The sequence below is a fragment of the Camelina sativa genome, chromosome 18 (genome assembly GCF_000633955.1).
Source record: "Camelina sativa cultivar DH55 chromosome 18, Cs, whole genome shotgun sequence".
Classification (NCBI taxonomy): Eukaryota; Viridiplantae; Streptophyta; class Magnoliopsida; order Brassicales; family Brassicaceae; genus Camelina; species Camelina sativa.
Window position 1 is genome coordinate 13,941,880 of NC_025702.1, and position 17,568 is coordinate 13,959,447.

Below are 17,568 nucleotides of genomic sequence, written 5' to 3' on the forward strand. Positions count from 1 at the left end.
ACAAATCATCTGTCGAGGAACTAATAAACATTGGAACTAATAAAGATTGTGGAAATCATAATAATTCTTTTTATTATAATTTTTATTTTTGATTGCCTATGATTCTTGGAATCATCAGTTCCAAAAACAAGTTTTAATTCAGTTACTCCTATGAGATTGAATAAAATAAATGGAAGTCAAAGGATAAGAAGATTTTTTTCCGTGTATAGTTTTCTAATTGTTGTAGCCATTTTTTATTTAGTTTATTTAAGAAATATGAAAGTAATATAATTAGTAGATATGAAGTTTCGACTTTTTGTAATTCTATAACTTAGAAATCGACTATTTTTAATATTTTTTTATTCAAAGAGTGTAGGTTCAAAAAAATCTTTTAACAAATCTTTCTAATCAAATTTTGATAAAATTATCTCATTTTGTTTTAACTAATAACAATAATGGAGGTGCATAGGATTTGGGTTATAACCAATGATAAAAGTGAATATATATTAAAACAAATAAATGCAACTTAATTTTTAAATATTTTAATTTTTGTTATTATGCATGATCTCTATTATAAAGGAAAAATTAGAACATCATTTGAGATGCTCTCACACGTAATAATAAAAGAAACCATTTTTGTTTAACTTGAATTATATCTGAACCGTCCAAATTACATCAACATCGAGAGAATCAGACGATTTAGAAGAAGAAGAAGAAGATAACACTAACGGGTCCCACAATCATCAGAACATTATTATGCGTTACTCTCCTGAGTTCTGCTGACCTTTCAACAACACTTTATTTATTACTTCATTATCAACAAAAACTGATATGAACGAACACATTGTTTGTTTTGACTTAAACTCTTTGTATTAGTATGTAGTTATGTATATTACAATGAGATTAAATAAATGTGTTAGAATCATATAATGCATGTCTAAGTCTAATAAGTTTCACTTATAATCTCAAACCAAAACAATATTTTGATTGGAAGATAATGTTCGTTAACGCTAATGTGAGCATTTGGATTTTCACAAATTATTTAACCTCAACTTTTAACCGCACCAATTTCTTTGATTGCCATTTTATAGCCGGTAATTAGTAAGCTTAACCACTAAAGTAAATATATTTGATGAATTTGTTTTTACTGGGCTGGCTTTGAAAATTACTAAATTAGGTTGGTAAGCTTTAATTTGACAAGAACAAAACAAACAAACAAACAAAAAAGCCAACGAAGGAAATGCCCAAGACCCTAAAACAGAATTATACAACATTGACTTACATATTATTATAGTTTAGGCAAACGATATACATGTATATTTGTTTTTGTGATGATGTTTTGTTACTATTTATATCATTCAGGTATTCTATTTAGTTGACTTATTTTACAATTGGTTGAATTATTTTTAGTTATATTAACTAATGTTTTCTTATCGAAAATGCACCCAAAAAAAGGGGTGTCTTCTTCTTGCTTTTTTAGCTTAAGCATCCTATAAAAAAAACGTAGCAAGAAATATGATATTAATGGCGTGATTGGTGGCAACAATCAAAAGATTTATAATTTTTATTACGTTGGTTGCGTTGCGTGTACCAAATTAATCATGAATCAACATTCAACAATCAAAAGAAAAGTATTCAATATTAGAACCGAGTCAGCGGAGTTTTAAACTAACCGGTATGAATGAGATGTTCGACGTCGACAATCCCACGTTATACGGTGAATCGATTTTCCCAAGGTACCACCTCTTATCCAAGATTCTCATTTGTTTATAATATATATTGATCCGTTCATAAATATTTGATTCGTTGACGTACTAATTATTAGCAAAATTAATCACTGTTAGTTACTGAAATTACAGGTAGGCAGGCCGTAGTTGTTTGCATACTAGTTGTGTGTACGTATATGCATAGACGTAATAATTGGTAGAGTAGACGTATTTTGGTTGCAAAGATTACTAGTAATTGGTACGTGGTTTTGTTAATCAATAAAATTATTTTATTTTATACTATATATGGCACAAACGTGCAGTGATCTACAATATATTAGGAGTTTCGTTTAGGTCAAAGTGTCCTAATCTGTTTTACCGTACTAAAACCGTTTAAATTAGCCTTTTGATGTTATTTATATATAACCCGAATATAAGTAAATCAAATCAATCCCAAAAGGACAAATAAAATTTGTAGTTATTTGCAAATCTTCTTAAAGAGTATTTATATGTTTCGGCATTATGCATGGACTAAATAATATACCGACATCAAACTAAAATCCAAACCTTAGATGGTGACCTTGTGTATTCAAGATCTGCTGGTTGATAAATTTGATAAAGCTAATACTAGTAGTATTTATTTAGCTAAATTTGATACTACTATAGAGTAGTACTCGCCTAGTGAGGACACACAAAAAATTAAATAGTACTCGAAAGCATAACTAGCTCTAAATAGTAAAATCCTCTAGCTAACTGAATATTTTGGTTTCGGAATTTTACAAAAATGATTTGATGTGTGTAAACTTGTGGAAAATACAATATTTACAAAATCGTTCACAAACACATATTTAACAGTCGTTCTCTACAAAACTAAAACAAAGATACATATATTTAACAAGTCATATGTACGAAAATATTTTGAGAGGAAATAGTAAAATAACATATATATGTAAATTGCAATATATTGACTTCTCTTAATCAGCTAATCTCCTGTTCTCCTATTATGTAGTAATTTGTTTTCTTTCGTTACGTATGGGGGATTTATATATCTTATCGATATGAACGATGTCTGTTTTGTTGTTGTTTTTAGGAAAAAAGATGCCTAGCTAGATAATGTATTCGAGAATGCATGGTCATATTTCCAAAATATACTATTTTATAATCAATTATACGAAGTATATATATTACATGACCACATGCATCAACTACATGACCATATGCATCAACTACATGACGTTACGCGGTAAATACCATAAACATATAATCCAGTATATTAGTTGACTGACTCTGGTGAAGACCCACATTGACTCTGGCGTTGATCAACACTGACAAAAAGAATACATTTTAAATTTAGAAAATAAGATGCAAAAGATTGAGTATATGATTCTTTACTCTAAAATTTGCATGGTAAATGTTATACAAATTTTAGATACTCTTTACTTTAAAATTTACATACTCAAAATAACATATAAACAACAACAACGACATTCACAATATTTACTTTTAATATATAAAAGATAAAGATACAAAAAATTCATTTTAGCAAAACAATATATTTGATTTAAGGGTATGTTTGCAAAAGGGTATAGAATAAGAGTATTTTTGCAAATGCCTTTATATTATATCTTGAAAATATTTATCAGTGATTTTTATTTAAATATTAGTTTAGCTTTAAAATTGAAAATTAACTAAGTATAAGAATATTAATTTACTTTTTATAATTTTTTTTAAGGTTTGGATTCTCTATTTTACATTTAGGATATAGTTTTGAGAAGTTAGGATTTAGTATTTGGAATTTAAAGCTTAGAATTTAGTTATTTTATATAAAAAAAATGAGTATTTTTTTAAAATGGACAACATAAAATGGTATTTTTGAAAAATGACATAGGGAAAGAAGTATTTTTGAAAATCCTTAAAGAATGAATACATTAAAAATATATAAAAAATAATTAGATATTAAATATAATATTTTTTAATTAATAAAAACTATAAATGATTAAATATAGTAATTTCTTAGTTTTATTTTAAATTTTAGATTTTTTTTTTGTCAATGTCGGAGTTAACATTGGTCTTTACTGAAATTAATTAATTAGTATACCAGATTGTATGTCTATGATGTTGAACACATGATATCATATAGTTCATAAATGTGGTCATGTAATATATATACTAAACGTATGTGTAATCATGTATTAACGTATAGCTAGCCATCTTTTTTTTATTGTTTTTATTCATGTGAATGCAATGAATTAGTTTCTTTGTTTACGGTTTTTCTGGCAATTTCTGGAACTTAGCGTGGTGCGGGGATTAGCCCAGTTGACACGGTGACAAACTGACAATGACCACTACAACCATTAAAGAGACTTCATTTAAATCTTTTTTTTTGTTGGTTAAAGACTTCATTTAATTCATTACTAGTATAATTCTTTAGCTTTTGTTGTTTTAAAGTGTTGTATCTATTTAAGCATAAGCATTTATGTAGTATCTTACTTTAGACTATAGCGCCTTTAATTGATATGACATTATTCTTTTCAATAATTATCAGTTTTCACATTTTTTATTTATCCATCGTACAATCTTGTAAAATCACCATGCAGCATAATACATCTTCTGCAGATTCAAAACTGTATTCGATATTTTAATTAAAGTAAATTTGCATCTGTCTTTTCAACTTTAAAATCAGTTGTAAATTGACTTAAAAATACTACGCCAGATTTCCAAAATTATTTCTCAACAATTCAACGCATAAGCAAAGACATGTATACAAATTATACGATGTGAACACGCGTTAAAAATGACTTTCTGAAAAATCAGTTTATGAAGTGACTGACGAATCATTTTTACTTCCTTTATTGAACTGACAAATAAAAACGAGTATGAACTATACGGCAACTCAGAACGTATTAGAATTTTCGTCTATATAACTTTTCAATACAATTGAACTCAAGCACCTAATCTATTTATTAAATGAAATTTAGAAAACATATATGTTTGATCTTATAAAAACCTCGAACTGATGAACCGGTCATGAAGTAATGAGTTATTTTGACATTTTACAATTTTACAAAGGGACTACCTACATCACTACATGGTTGAGTTAAAATGATTTTTCAGTAAATTCTTAACATCTAATTTATAATCAGTTCACCTAGAATTCTTCTAACCGACCAAAACTTAATCAGTTAATCTAGTCAGAGTTAGGGATACATTTTTGTTTCACAAGTTTTACTTTATGTAATTATTCGTAAGACGCGTTCCTCATCGATTTTGTTTGACTCATATCTCTATCATTCAAATCAACAACCCAATAATAATTAAGTTGCATAGTATATTTATATAAAGTATATTATTTATATATAAGATAATGGAAATGTGATATTGCATGGGCTAAAAATGCATACGATGGAAGTTTTGGTGGTGCACATCTCAACTTTAGTGCAAGAAAGTACATCCATAAAGATATTATTATTATATGGCTTGGAGCCTTGAAAAGATAACAATACAAACAAAAAAATATACAAGTTTGACTTGTTTGCAAAATAATAATTGAGAATGATCATGTATCTCACGATGATTACAATTCGGATCAAACACAATCTTCTTTTTAAAAATTTTTTTTTGTCCAAAATCACACTTTTCATATTCAGTACATGATGATAATTCCCATGATATATAGTAAGTAATTATGTAGGAATTAGGATGATGTAGTAAACTACACTTTACTATATTAGAAAGACTAAAAACATAGTTGATAGTATAAAACATTCTTTCCAATTAGTAGATGTTTTGGGTCTCCACATGAATAAAAAAATATATATTTGGAATTACAAGTGTATTCTTATTTATAATAATTTTTAATTAAAATAAACTTGTGAAATTTATAAACTTTTGAAAGAAAAAAAAAACATTATCAGTTTGAAACAAAAGGAATATAATTTTATGACCATCGAACAACGTAACTCAATATTTTTTTCAAAAAATTACTTAATTAACGTACATTTAACAAAACGCACAACAAATAATGTAAACCTAACAATAATTTGGAATGGAAAGAATATTATTTATAACCAGTGTTCAAGAAAGCGGTCTAGGCGGCCGTCTAGGCGCTAGGCGCTCAGCAGACGCCTAGATGACCGTCTAACCCGCTTAAAATTACATACATTTTATTTTAATATTTATTTTTGATTTTTAAATTACATATAATTAAATTATTATGTTTTATATCTATATACGTAATTATAAACATTTATATGTTGTTAATATAACTTAAATAAATGTATTTTTCTTACCGTTGTTTATAATTTATAATTTTTTTATTTTAAAACATATATTTTAATATAATTATATATATATATATATAATGTTTTATGTTGTAAACGCCTAAACCGCCTAAAAACCGTTTAGGCCCCGACTAAGCGTTCTAAGCGCTAGGCGTTGGGTCACCGCTCAGATACCGCCTAACGCTTTCTTGAACACTGTTTATAACTAAGAGAGAACTCAATAACTTTCTATATTTGCTTACCTAAATAAAAAAAGCACGATAAATAGTATAGAAACTCCCAACTCTTTCGGTTTCCCTTTCCCCTTTTTAGAATTTTGGCAAAAGAGAAGCTTTGCTTATTCTATAAGTAATTCCAAACCTTAATTATGAAATTTACATTAATATCAAGATAAATTAACAGTAGTATATATAAATTCACTTGAAATTATTGATTTTGAAAAGATAAAACTAGATCGATATATACAAAACTAATATGATTGATATGCAAAGCTGATACATGTCGAGATAAATAAAATGGGTTCAAATCTATTGTTTTCGGTGCAACACACTGTAACAAATTTGAAATTGCCATAACAGTCACAGGAAATACCATAGTACAAGTGACACAAATCATGGTCTGTCTGACAATGACACAAGAAAAGAAGCTGCGTAGCTACATACTTGATTTTTAAATTTTTTCCTCTTTTCACATTAGCAGTCTTTATTTTATTTTCCTGCTTTTGTAAATTTCTTATAACGTCGAATTCACATGTCTCTTCCCTCTATATAACCCCCTCACTATGTTTACATCTCTCTTACAAACTCCCAAGAGCCTCGGAGCAACAAAACCACATTAAAAGAGTTCGCCGGAAAAACAAAACCAAAAAACATGCCGGCGAACAACAACACACCTCTCCTCACCATCTTTCTCCTCTTTCTTGGTTTGCTCCGGTTCGATTCATTCCCCGGTTTACAAGCTGCGACCGGAAAATTAGCTTCGGTTCCGGGATTATACGTGTTCGGAGATTCTTTAGTTGATGCCGGAAACAATAACTACTTACCAATATCAATATCCAAATCTAACTATCCACATAACGGCATCGATTTCCCGAACAAGAAACCCACCGGAAGATTCTGCAACGGCAAGAACGCCGCCGATGCTATCGGTGAGTTGTTATTATTATTATTATCATTCTCCGGTGGCTTTTTTTATTTTCTTTTGTATGAAATGAAATTGATAGTGTTGATATGTTATGTTATGGCAGACCACGATTGGTTCGATTTAGATAGCGTGACGTGCTGTCCATTAAAATTAAATATTTTTCACTTATACTTTATAAAAGAAAATGGTCAGACATTGAAAAAATATAATATTTTTATAAAGATAATGTTACACGAAGTTTTCTAACGATTAAGTTAGTTGTGGACGTCAATGTTTGTAGTACTCGAGATTGTTGACAAGTACTATGACATATCGAGTTTCATGTACGAGAGAGTTGTGTTTTTGGTAATTTATTAATTTAAACCTTGTTTTTGTTTTTGTTGGGTTGCTTAGCTGAGAAATTTGGTTTACCGTTACCGCCACCGTACCTCTCACTTAGAGGCCTACTAGAAAGGGAAACGAGAAAATCTGCCGCCGTGACCGGTGTGAATTTTGCTTCCGGTGGAGCCGGAATCTTTAACGGTTCCGACCAAAAACTAGTAAGTTTATATAAATAACTAAATATATATTCTCTTCCACATTATATATTTAAAATTTATGGAAAAGGAGGTCAAAAAAAAAGAAAAAATTATGGAAAATAATGAAATAGAGTATTGATTCGATGGGCAGCTTTATTTCTTACCGAAAGTTAGGCGAAAGATTTCAAGCACATAAAAAAAAAAAAAAAATTCAAGCACAAATATGATAAATGTCATTCATTTATGATATATCATCAGGGAATAATTAATTTAATATAAATTTAAACTTTAAAAAGATCGTGAAGATTTTTATTAATTAAACCTTAAAAGAAAACAGTGTTAGTCGTTGTTGATAAATAAATTAGAAAACTCATATACTACCTACCGATCACAATTAAATGTTACTATGTACTGTAATTGAAAAGTTTTGAGACTCGAGATGTCATTATGCTAATCGAACGAATAAATGTCACTAAAGACAACGAGATTCTGAGTTTCTTTTACGAGAGTAAATAAGACTTGAGTGTTTTCGGGGATATTTGTTTTGACTATCACAATTATTTCAATATCTTTTTAAAGATACAAAGGAAACCAAGGAAAAAAAAAAAAATCACAAAATATGCGGTGAGCGTGGATCGAACACGCGACCTTCAGATCTTCAGTCTGACGCTCTCCCAACTGAGCTATCCCCGCAATTTGTTATAAGTTTGTTAAGGACATTATTTATATGTTTTCAGGGACAAGCTATTCCTTTATCAAAGCAAGTGAACAATTGGCTCTCTATTCATAAAGATCTCTCGACTCAGCTTGGACCATCAGAAGCACAAGCTCACCTATCCAAATCTCTATTCACTGTTGTAATAGGAAGCAACGATCTTTTCGACTACTTTGGATCGTTCAAACTCCGACAACAGAGCAATCCTCAACAATACACACAATTAATGGCTGATAAACTCAAAGACCAATTAAAGGTATAAAACATAATAATATCAAGCATTCATGTGATCTTAGTTATATATGTTGATGATGATTAAATTTATTGAAAATTGTATCAACAGAGAATTCACGATAGTGATGCCCGTAGATTCCTTATAATCGGGGTAGGGCAGATCGGATGCACACCGGGAAAAAGAGCGAAGGACTCGACAATCCACGAATGTGACGAAGATGCAAACATGTGGTGCTCTTTGTATAACGATGCTCTAGTAAAAATGCTGCAACAACTCAAACAAGAATTGCAAGGCTCAATGACGTACACTTACTTTGACAACTTCAAGTCCTTAGAAGACATTATCTCCAATCCCGCCCCTTACGGTACGTTGATGATATTGATATTTTGGGTATTAACATTTTCTTATCACCATTGATGAAAAATTAGGGATATACAATCAAACTGAAATCAAACCATATACTATATATATACTGAAATTGTGAGAAATAAACCACATTAAACTATCCAGATTACATGTCACTAGATTGGTAAACAAACTTTTGTATTCTTTCAATTATGTTTGACTTCTCTTTCATACTATAAAGAGATCTAGTAATAATCAATCTAAAATCTTAGTTCACATGAAATATTTCTTCCTAAAGGTATAAGAATTATATATTTTCAAATAATAAAAATTTAATAGTAAACAGAAATAGTTTACAAAGTAATATTACCAAGTAATACAAATATTTTTAGAAGTTTTTAAGATAACAGTTAATAAAGAATATTATAAAAGACCATATATTCCAAATGCCAAGCAACCGAAAAGTTCTAAAGTGGGATCATATAAAAGTGAGGGGACACAACACAACACACATGATCCACGTACCAAACTACCAAAGTGGTGATAGTACTAGAAAAGAAGAATAGAACATGGTAGCAAACAAGATTGAACCAACTTGTATCTAACACGGAAAAAACAAAACCGTTGTCGTTTTTGCTTATTTCAGGTTTTGCGGACGTGACATCAGCATGTTGTGGAAATGGCGGCGAATTGAACGCGGACCTTCCTTGTCTTCCCTTGGCAAAGTTGTGTTCAGACAGAAGCAAATATCTTTTTTGGGATCGCTACGGTCATCCCACAGAAGCTGCTGCTCGGACCATCGTCGACCTTATGTTATCTGATGATTCACATTACTCGTCTCCAATAACTCTCACTCAATTGGTCTCTACATGATCAATATATACACACGTCTTCGGTCTTTATTTTTTTTTGGGGAAAGAGTACATAATTAAGTAGACAAGTGGGATTTGGAGACTTGATTTGTATTCCTATACGTACTAATTTTGTTACCAACGAAATAGATAAGTTTTTAAATATTAATTTACTAGCTTTTCTCTGTTTCTATTTTATAAACCGGTATACCAGAGTTGTACCGGATAGATCGACATATACTACAACATCATGAAGCTGATACTATAAGTTAATTATCGAGTACATATGCCTGAGCTTCCTAGTAAGTTTGCATTTGCAACACACTAACATGTCGATCCTTTTCGGTTGCCACCGGTCAAGTTCATTTTCCAATTTAGCAGCAGCGACTGGAAAATTGGTCCCGGTTTAGCTAGTCTACGCACTCTTCACGGCGTTGATTTTTTTTCCCCGGAGTAATTTTTCTTTCTTTCTTTGAATTGAACTTGGTCGTGTGTGGGGATGTCAGACCACGATGGGTCATGATATTTAGATATCTTGACTTGCAAGTCATTAAAGTAATTAATTAAAGCTTAGAAAAAAACAAATATTGTAAGTCGTTGTTGATAAATAAATTAAAAACTTAAAAACTTATGTAATTGAACATGAAGTATTGAGACTTAAAATGTCATTATACAATTGAATGTAAACGAGCGATTAATTAACGTCATTAAATTCATTATACAATTGAATGGTAACGATCGAATAATTAACGTCATTAAATATTTGAGTGTCTTCGGGAATATTTCTCTTGAAATAAAATCTTTACAATACGAAAAATGAAAAAAATGGAAAAAAAAAATCAAAATCAGAAATATGCGGTGAGCGTGGATCGAACACGACCTTCAGATCTTCAGTCTGACGCTTTCCCAACTGAGCTATCCCCGCATTTTGTAAACTGTTCGCTAATGTTTAATTAATTATTACCATATTTCATATACCATATTAATTATTACCATATTAATCTAAGACCAACGAAAGCTATACGACCGAAGCAATAAACTCAAGTACTCAAAACAATGGATCTTATAACCTCTCTTTTCTAACATATACTAGGTACTATATGCGGAATAAATCAATTTAAAAAAAAAATTATGAGTAAATTATTATTTGAGATTTAAGATTCATTTGTATAAAACAAAATATGTAATTAAATTTTTTTTAGTTGATTCGAATTTGTGTTTATTTTCTGTAAAATACGTGTCACCCGTGAAATATTTAAACTTGGAAAAGAATTTTAAGGTGGTCTACAAAGTTTTGATGTCTTTTTGTGTGTCTAAAAATCAAATTCACATATTTTATGTTTCACATTATTATCTATATCACTATACCATTAAATAGATAAAGCAATATTTTTAAACTAATTGATTTAATTTAAACTAATCATAAGTTTAAAAATGCAATGAAAAAATGATAAAAGTGATAAATAAATGAATAATTTTTTTCTTGTTTGTGAAATGTAATTTACTTTTAATAAATAAATAGGTTTCGGAAATGATAATTAAATGCATTTTTGGATTTAATAGTTGATTAAATCTTTCATTTTTAAAAACTAATAGGAAAAAATATTAGCTAATAATATTTCAGTGGCATATTGATGTAAATAACAATGAGAAGTAAGAACATTTATTAAAAATGTACAGGAGATCTGTGAGCACGATATCTCAATGTTTTTGTGAGAGTGTTTCTCTTTTAACATTTAGGGATTTTATCATCACATGTGATGACTTGTTCTTTCTTAAATTAAAAAAAGTGCGACAACACTTTTAAATCGTCAATGGTACTCGAAAATCTAGAAGCGAGCCTAATCAGATAATGAGTAGTATTTCATACCGAGTCAAGCAGCCATTATAAAAAGGTTAAAAACCATGATCTAATACAACTAGTGTTGGTATTACTAGCTAGTTACAAATTTATAATGTAGTGGTTAAAAAACGTGTGGGTCAAGCCATCTCAGCCCTATCAAAATGGTCCGAGTCAAATTAGAATTTTTTGTCAATGTTTCGAAAAAAAAAGAAAATCAAAGTCAGGTCTTGCCCCATTTCAAAACAAAGTTAACCAAAAACCCTGCAAGACCAAAGCTATAAAAAAGTCGAAACATATTACTAGCAGTAGTAGTCACTATACAAAACCGGCTTGATTACACGGCTGAACCTGCCCATCACTTTTTTTTCACAACATCGCTAGATGAACCCATGAATCTAAAGCCACTTGGCGAAGCAACGTTCTAGTTACAACTATATCAAAAAGAAAACGAAATGGAATCAGTCCTACTACTATAAAGAAGGTTATAAAACACCCACAAGAAAGTTTGGACTATTGACCCCCAAAAAAAGAATAATACTAAATGCAACTTTACCCAAATGTTGAATTTCCACATTAAAAAAAGTTTGGACCATTTCAACATTTACAAACATGATATAACTAGACAAGAAAGAACACAACTAAAACTTTTATAGTATACAAAAGCTCTCTCTATGGAATGCTATTGCTATGTATGTTTTCTAAACCAACTTTTCCAAATTCGATTCAAAAAAAGGATCCGGAATAATTAAACCAATCAATTTCTCTATATTACATACCATTACCATAAAATCACATATTGCTCTAATTATCTCATTTTTGCAAGTACTAAATAAAATCTAGGGGAAAAGAAATATATTTAAATATTGACAATTGTCTTCGTAAATTCGTCTTCCTCTCCCCCCCCCTCCTCGTTGATCTCACCTTCTTCTTCTTCATTCGTCTTCTCTATTTCCACAATCTTTCAATGTCGTGTAGTTGACAGAAAAAAAAAAAAAGAGAGAAAACTTTAATAACTTGCGCACGTACAGGTGCGCACGATAATGGAGACGGCGCCGCCGTCCTTTGTCTCTAAAGCTAGAACCGCCTTCAATTCCGCCGCTGCTAAAGCGGAGCGCGTCTTCACTGATCTCAAATCTGATCGTGGTATTAATAATTTTTTCAATTCCTCTCTCTCTCTCTCTTCCCCGTAGCTTCCGCTTCAGTTTTTGACTTTAATTTTGTTTTGTTTTTTCTCGTTCATTTACTAAAATTTGACTGATGATGAATAAGATGCTTATCGCTCCACCTCTGGTTTTTGGATTAATTCGAATTCTATTTTTGGGGTTCTTCTCTCTTGTCAAATTCGAATTCTATTTCTGTGTTTATTTTTTTCCTTTGTAGAGTCAAATTCAATTCTATTTTTTTTTTTTTGTTTTCTGGTGATTTTTATTTGATTTTTTTGAACTGGAATTGTTGAAGAGGAGGAGAAGCAATCAGCAAGGAATGAGAATGACTCTAAGGTTAGGTTCTTTGCACAGATACACACATTTTATGGAATCATTTCATCTTGCGCAATTAGATAGAATAACAGATTCGATTTTATAAAACAAATTCTGGGGAAACTGTGAATAGGAATGATTAATATACACATTTTAAAGGATTTGAAATTTTGGGGATTGAGATGTAGAAAGCTACTCACTTTTGTTCCTCATTACCCATTTTGGGATGATGATTAGAAAAAAAGCAGTTTACTTGAACCGTTTTGGATACTGTTAAGGAGATGTGTATAGTGTTGTTATGTGAGTGTTGATGAGATGCTATGTGAGTGTTGAGTGACTATAGGTACTTTTTTTGTAAGTTTATGCTGATTGGAAATGTTGGGAACAGGAGGAGAGTGAAGTGAAGCCTCAGGGATGGAGAGCTGCACATATTAGGAAGAAGCAAGAGTGGCAAAACAAACTGAAGAACTTGAGAATTGGGAGGAAAGAAGTTGAAGATCAAGAGAAGGCTGAGGATTTAACCATGGCTGCCCCTTTCTATGACGAGAATTTGTTTATTCTTAAAGCAAAGCAAGATCAAGAAGCCAAGGTATGATTAATTGGTCCAATTTTTTCAGATCGCTTTTGCTGCTACAAGCATTCTCAAAGCATGCTATTTCCCTGTAGTCAAGACGTTTTTTTTTGCTTCTCTGTGTTTATATTATTATCTTTGAACACCAATTTCTAGGCATCTGATGTCGGCTTCTTGGTAGAATCTTTAAATGCCGTTGATGTGAACAGCATCCCTCCAGCATCCGTTGTGAAGCAGCTGGCTGCAGCAATCGAGTGAGTCTTTAAACATAAGTTTCTACTTCATGTAGTTTCTGATGATTTTTTTCCCAAAAGATTCAGTTATGCCTACTGAGGTTTGAATTTGTAGCAATCCGTGAGGTGGTAGTATATGTGTTCACCAGTATATGTATTCTCTGGCTAAAGCATTTTGCAATGCTCCGCGCTGCTTTTCTCATTATTACCTTATGACTTCGTTTTTCCAGAGCGGGAAGAAGGGCTAAGACTGTGAAAGACTTTGTTGCATCGTCTGGAAGTTCATCACCAGTGAAGGAAAGGAGTGGCTTGAGCCTCTCTGCAGTGAAATCGTTGGTTCTTGGTGAAAAAGAGGATAAGCTTGGTTTTGATTCAGGAGATGAGGAAAAACTTGTTTCTCTAATAAATGCCTTGTTTAATGCGGGTAGGATTGCCGTACATGGAGATACTTTTGTTTTCATCAAACTATATTCGATTTACAGCTATTTATCTTCCCACTCGGCAAATATTTTACAGATAGTAGCTTCCTCAGCAGAAAGATTGTCTCTGAATTGGAGTCTCCTACCAACAAAGCATCTTTCGCAAAAGATCTTCATGCTGCTCCCCCTAGTAGCTTTGTTGTTAAGCTAGCTGAAGTAATTGGAAGTTTTACAACACCTAGGAGAATGGCTTTGTTCTGGTGCAGGGTGGTTGATGAAGTAAGTTTTGTGTTGCAAATTTTGGTTTCAGAATATTTCTTTTCATTTTAATTCTTTCTTCCCTTTTCTTAGTGGATAGTTCACTCTGTTTGTTAACGTCCTTTGATAAGTCACTACAACAAAATGTGACGTATTGTAGCTCTTTTGATAATTTCTCTCAAATAATCTGGATGCGCAGTTGAGGAGATTTTGGGATGAAGAGAAACACATACCATGGATACCTTTGGACAACAATCCAGATTTGAAAAGTTGCCTACTGCACCAATGGTTACAGGTTATAAACTGCTGTCTTGCCAGGAAAGCACACTGCTTAGCTGCTTCCGAAGCATTAGATGCGGTAATGAGGCAAGCCAATCAAGAGTTAGGCGTTTCAGAAGCAATGGGTTCTCCGGCTTCTCTTTTGTATGCTAAAAGTAACTCTGGGGAACTCTTACTCCGCCTGGGCGTTAACCACCAAGTTGAGAACTTAACAATGTTGGAAACTGGTGAACCTGTGTATTCCCCAGTAACACAGGTTCGTAACTTCCGTCACAGTTGAAAAAACTGTAGCTACCTTCTCTATCTCTGAAGTCTTAGTGTTTATATCCATGTAGGAAGGTCCGCTGTTGACGGAAGATCTTATTAGAGAAACAGAGGAATTAGTACTTCGGACAGGGAGGTCAGTGCAATCATTTATTTTATCGTAGTTTAATATAAAATTTATATGCCGCAGCAATATTTTCCCTATGGGTTGTGAAAGTTAGTCAATCTGCTATTATATTTTAAATTGGTAACTGAAAAAGACCAGGAACAGTGTGTTAGATGAAAATAATAGACGCTTAATAATATATATTCCAGTTCATTAATATTTCAGATATTTTTCAGATATGCAATTATCTTGATAGATTGGATTGTTGTCTTTCTTATGGTTCAGCATGGGGGCTGGTTGTTCTCAACTCTTGTCTGACATGCAAGCTTTCAAGGTGATTATTAAAAATGAATACTCTTATTGATATTAGGAATATAAGCACTCATATAAGGAAACAAAATTGTAGCTCGTATGAAAATGAAATTGATTTAGATCTGTACCTCTCTATTAGGCAGCAAATCCTGGCTGTATTTTGGAAGATTTTGTGAGATGGCACTCTCCACCGGACTGGACTGAAAATGATAACTTGTCTGGTGATGACTCTTCACCCGTTCGAGGTCAATTAAGTACCCGGATGCAGAAAGAAGGTTCGACTTTTTCTCATATATTTGTCTTGCTCTCGTGATTTACCTGTGACCCAGTGTGGTTAAACCAAAACTTTAATCTTTCAAGTCGTGTTCTCAACTAGTCTTCCCAACATTTTTTTATTGTTAGGTAATTTATGGCGTGAGCTGTGGGAAACAGCTAAACCACTGCCTGCTGTTAAACAAGCACCTCTCTTTGATGAAGATTTAGCTGTGTAAGTTTCAATAAATATGTCATCTTAAATGTAGTGAACTGTATTTGATTGCTCATGGAGATCTTGTCCGTTGCTCATAACAGAGAAGGAATCTTGAATTCTTTGGAAGACATTCCAGCTGCTGAACTTTTTGAGCAGCTGTTTGTTTCACTAGTAAGTTTGTAACCACTCGAATCCCTAAATTTACGTTGTAGTATTTTCTTAGAATTAGGTTCTTTGATCTCCAGGAAACTGATAAATAACAAATTCTCTAACTTGCGCTATGTTAAACAGATGTCGTTGATTAAAAAGTTAAGATTTTAGCTGTAAACAACACTTTGACGATTGGATTGGTTCTTAAATTTTCAGCTTTCCCTGGGCTTTGTTATAGTGGAGCCAGTTGTAGCGACAAACGATGACTTGTCAAAGCTTTTCTTCGAATGCAAGGATTATGTGGTTGCTAGTTGTCAGGGAGGCGCATGGACTGATAAGCTTGATGATCTCTGCCAGGTACTTTACTAGAGCTGTGCACAGATTCCAAAACGTATAAACATGCTTGGAAATCTCAAAATAAAGATAAGAATGTTTTATCAGATGACAAAGTAACATACATTCTAATTGCATTTAACTTGTAGAACCAAAATAGAGTTAAGAATGTTTGATCAGATGACAAAGTAACATACATTCTAATTGCATTTAACCTGTAGAACCAAAATAGAAACTAAAGATGTGGTTTGTGTGTGTGTTTTTTTGGTGTGAATAGGTGTACGAGACAGTGGAAACAATGCTATTACGTCCAGAAGAAGTTTTGAGATCAATGAAACAAACAGAGGATTCGCCATCAAGTGGGAGCGAAACGAAACGCCGGTTTAAGCGGCTTGGTTTCATATTTCGTGGTAGTAAAGAACGAAAGCAGACAAGAGTTCCATCAGAAACTGAACAGAAAAGTACCGAACCTAGCCCGCGCCAATCATTCTCTAGTCTTTTTGATGGCAAGTCGTCTCTGTTTGGAAAGAGACCTCCTAGACCTGAAAATGTGACTCTTGTTTGAACTCTTCCTATTTATTTGATTTGTTTCATCTGATTTTGAGTAAATTTCTCAGGTTTTTTTGTTTTTGCTTTTCTCGGTTTTTAGGTGGTTAAGTTGATCAATTGGTTGGTAACTGTAAAGTTATCTCATTTAAAACATTTCTGAAGGGAAATTTAATATGGTGAAATGGAAATAAATGGAAATGAATGTATATGATGTATAAGTTTTGAGTTTGTTAACCAAGTAGAAAATAGAAAAGGGAAGGTAAATGATACTTTGGTAAAAATAACTATCGAAAAAGATTGGTGTTACTTTTGTGACGGTGTCCACAAAGTTTTGTAGTTTTGTTTAAAAAATAAAAAACAATATTACAATTTTTAAGACTGCAAATGGTTGACACAAAATACCAAGTTGTAAGAGCTTAATGGACATTCAACTAATTTTTCATCATTTGAGATGAAGGAGTTAAAAAAAAGGTTCAGCCCATTCAATTTTAAAATCAAAAAATGAACAAATTATAAAGAAAAAGTGTTCAAC

The 17,568-nt window shown here is 31.7% G+C and overlaps 2 protein-coding genes and 2 non-coding genes across 4 annotated transcripts; 2 read left to right on the top strand and 2 right to left on the bottom strand.

Moving 5' to 3' along the window:
• Positions 6,722-9,959, top strand: LOC104761526 (GDSL esterase/lipase At5g55050). Its single transcript, XM_010484624.2, has 5 exons — positions 6,722-7,112; positions 7,502-7,647; positions 8,364-8,597; positions 8,685-8,940; positions 9,568-9,959. Exons 1-5 carry the CDS (start codon positions 6,836-6,838, stop codon positions 9,792-9,794), a joined length of 1,140 nt encoding a protein of 379 aa, XP_010482926.1. The 5' UTR covers positions 6,722-6,835; the 3' UTR covers positions 9,795-9,959.
• TRNAF-GAA lies at positions 8,247-8,319 on the bottom strand. Its single transcript has one exon. It is a non-coding gene; the product is annotated as a tRNA-Phe (tRNA).
• On the bottom strand, positions 10,627-10,697 carry TRNAF-GAA. Its single transcript has one exon. It is a non-coding gene; the product is annotated as a tRNA-Phe (tRNA).
• LOC104761528 lies at positions 12,315-17,238 on the top strand. The gene is made up of 14 exons (XM_010484625.2): positions 12,315-12,758; positions 13,074-13,114; positions 13,482-13,682; positions 13,821-13,918; positions 14,128-14,321; positions 14,414-14,595; positions 14,774-15,109; positions 15,189-15,253; positions 15,509-15,557; positions 15,675-15,810; positions 15,938-16,022; positions 16,106-16,175; positions 16,371-16,511; positions 16,765-17,238. Exons 1-14 carry the CDS (start codon positions 12,656-12,658, stop codon positions 17,050-17,052), a joined length of 1,989 nt encoding a protein of 662 aa, XP_010482927.1. The 5' UTR covers positions 12,315-12,655; the 3' UTR covers positions 17,053-17,238.

Coding starts and splice junctions, on each gene's coding strand:
- LOC104761528 (XM_010484625.2), top strand. CDS start 12,656: ATGGAGACGGCGCCGCCGTCCTTTGTCTCTAAAGCTAGAACCGCCTTC. Junction 15,811..15,937: donor TACCCGGATGCAGAAAGAAG/GTTCGACTTTTT, acceptor TTTTATTGTTAG/GTAATTTATGGCGTGAGCTG. Junction 16,512..16,764: donor AGCTTGATGATCTCTGCCAG/GTACTTTACTAG, acceptor TGGTGTGAATAG/GTGTACGAGACAGTGGAAAC.
- LOC104761526 (XM_010484624.2), top strand. CDS start 6,836: ATGCCGGCGAACAACAACACACCTCTCCTCACCATCTTTCTCCTCTTT. Junction 7,113..7,501: donor GAACGCCGCCGATGCTATCG/GTGAGTTGTTAT, acceptor TGGGTTGCTTAG/CTGAGAAATTTGGTTTACCG. Junction 8,598..8,684: donor AACTCAAAGACCAATTAAAG/GTATAAAACATA, acceptor TTGTATCAACAG/AGAATTCACGATAGTGATGC.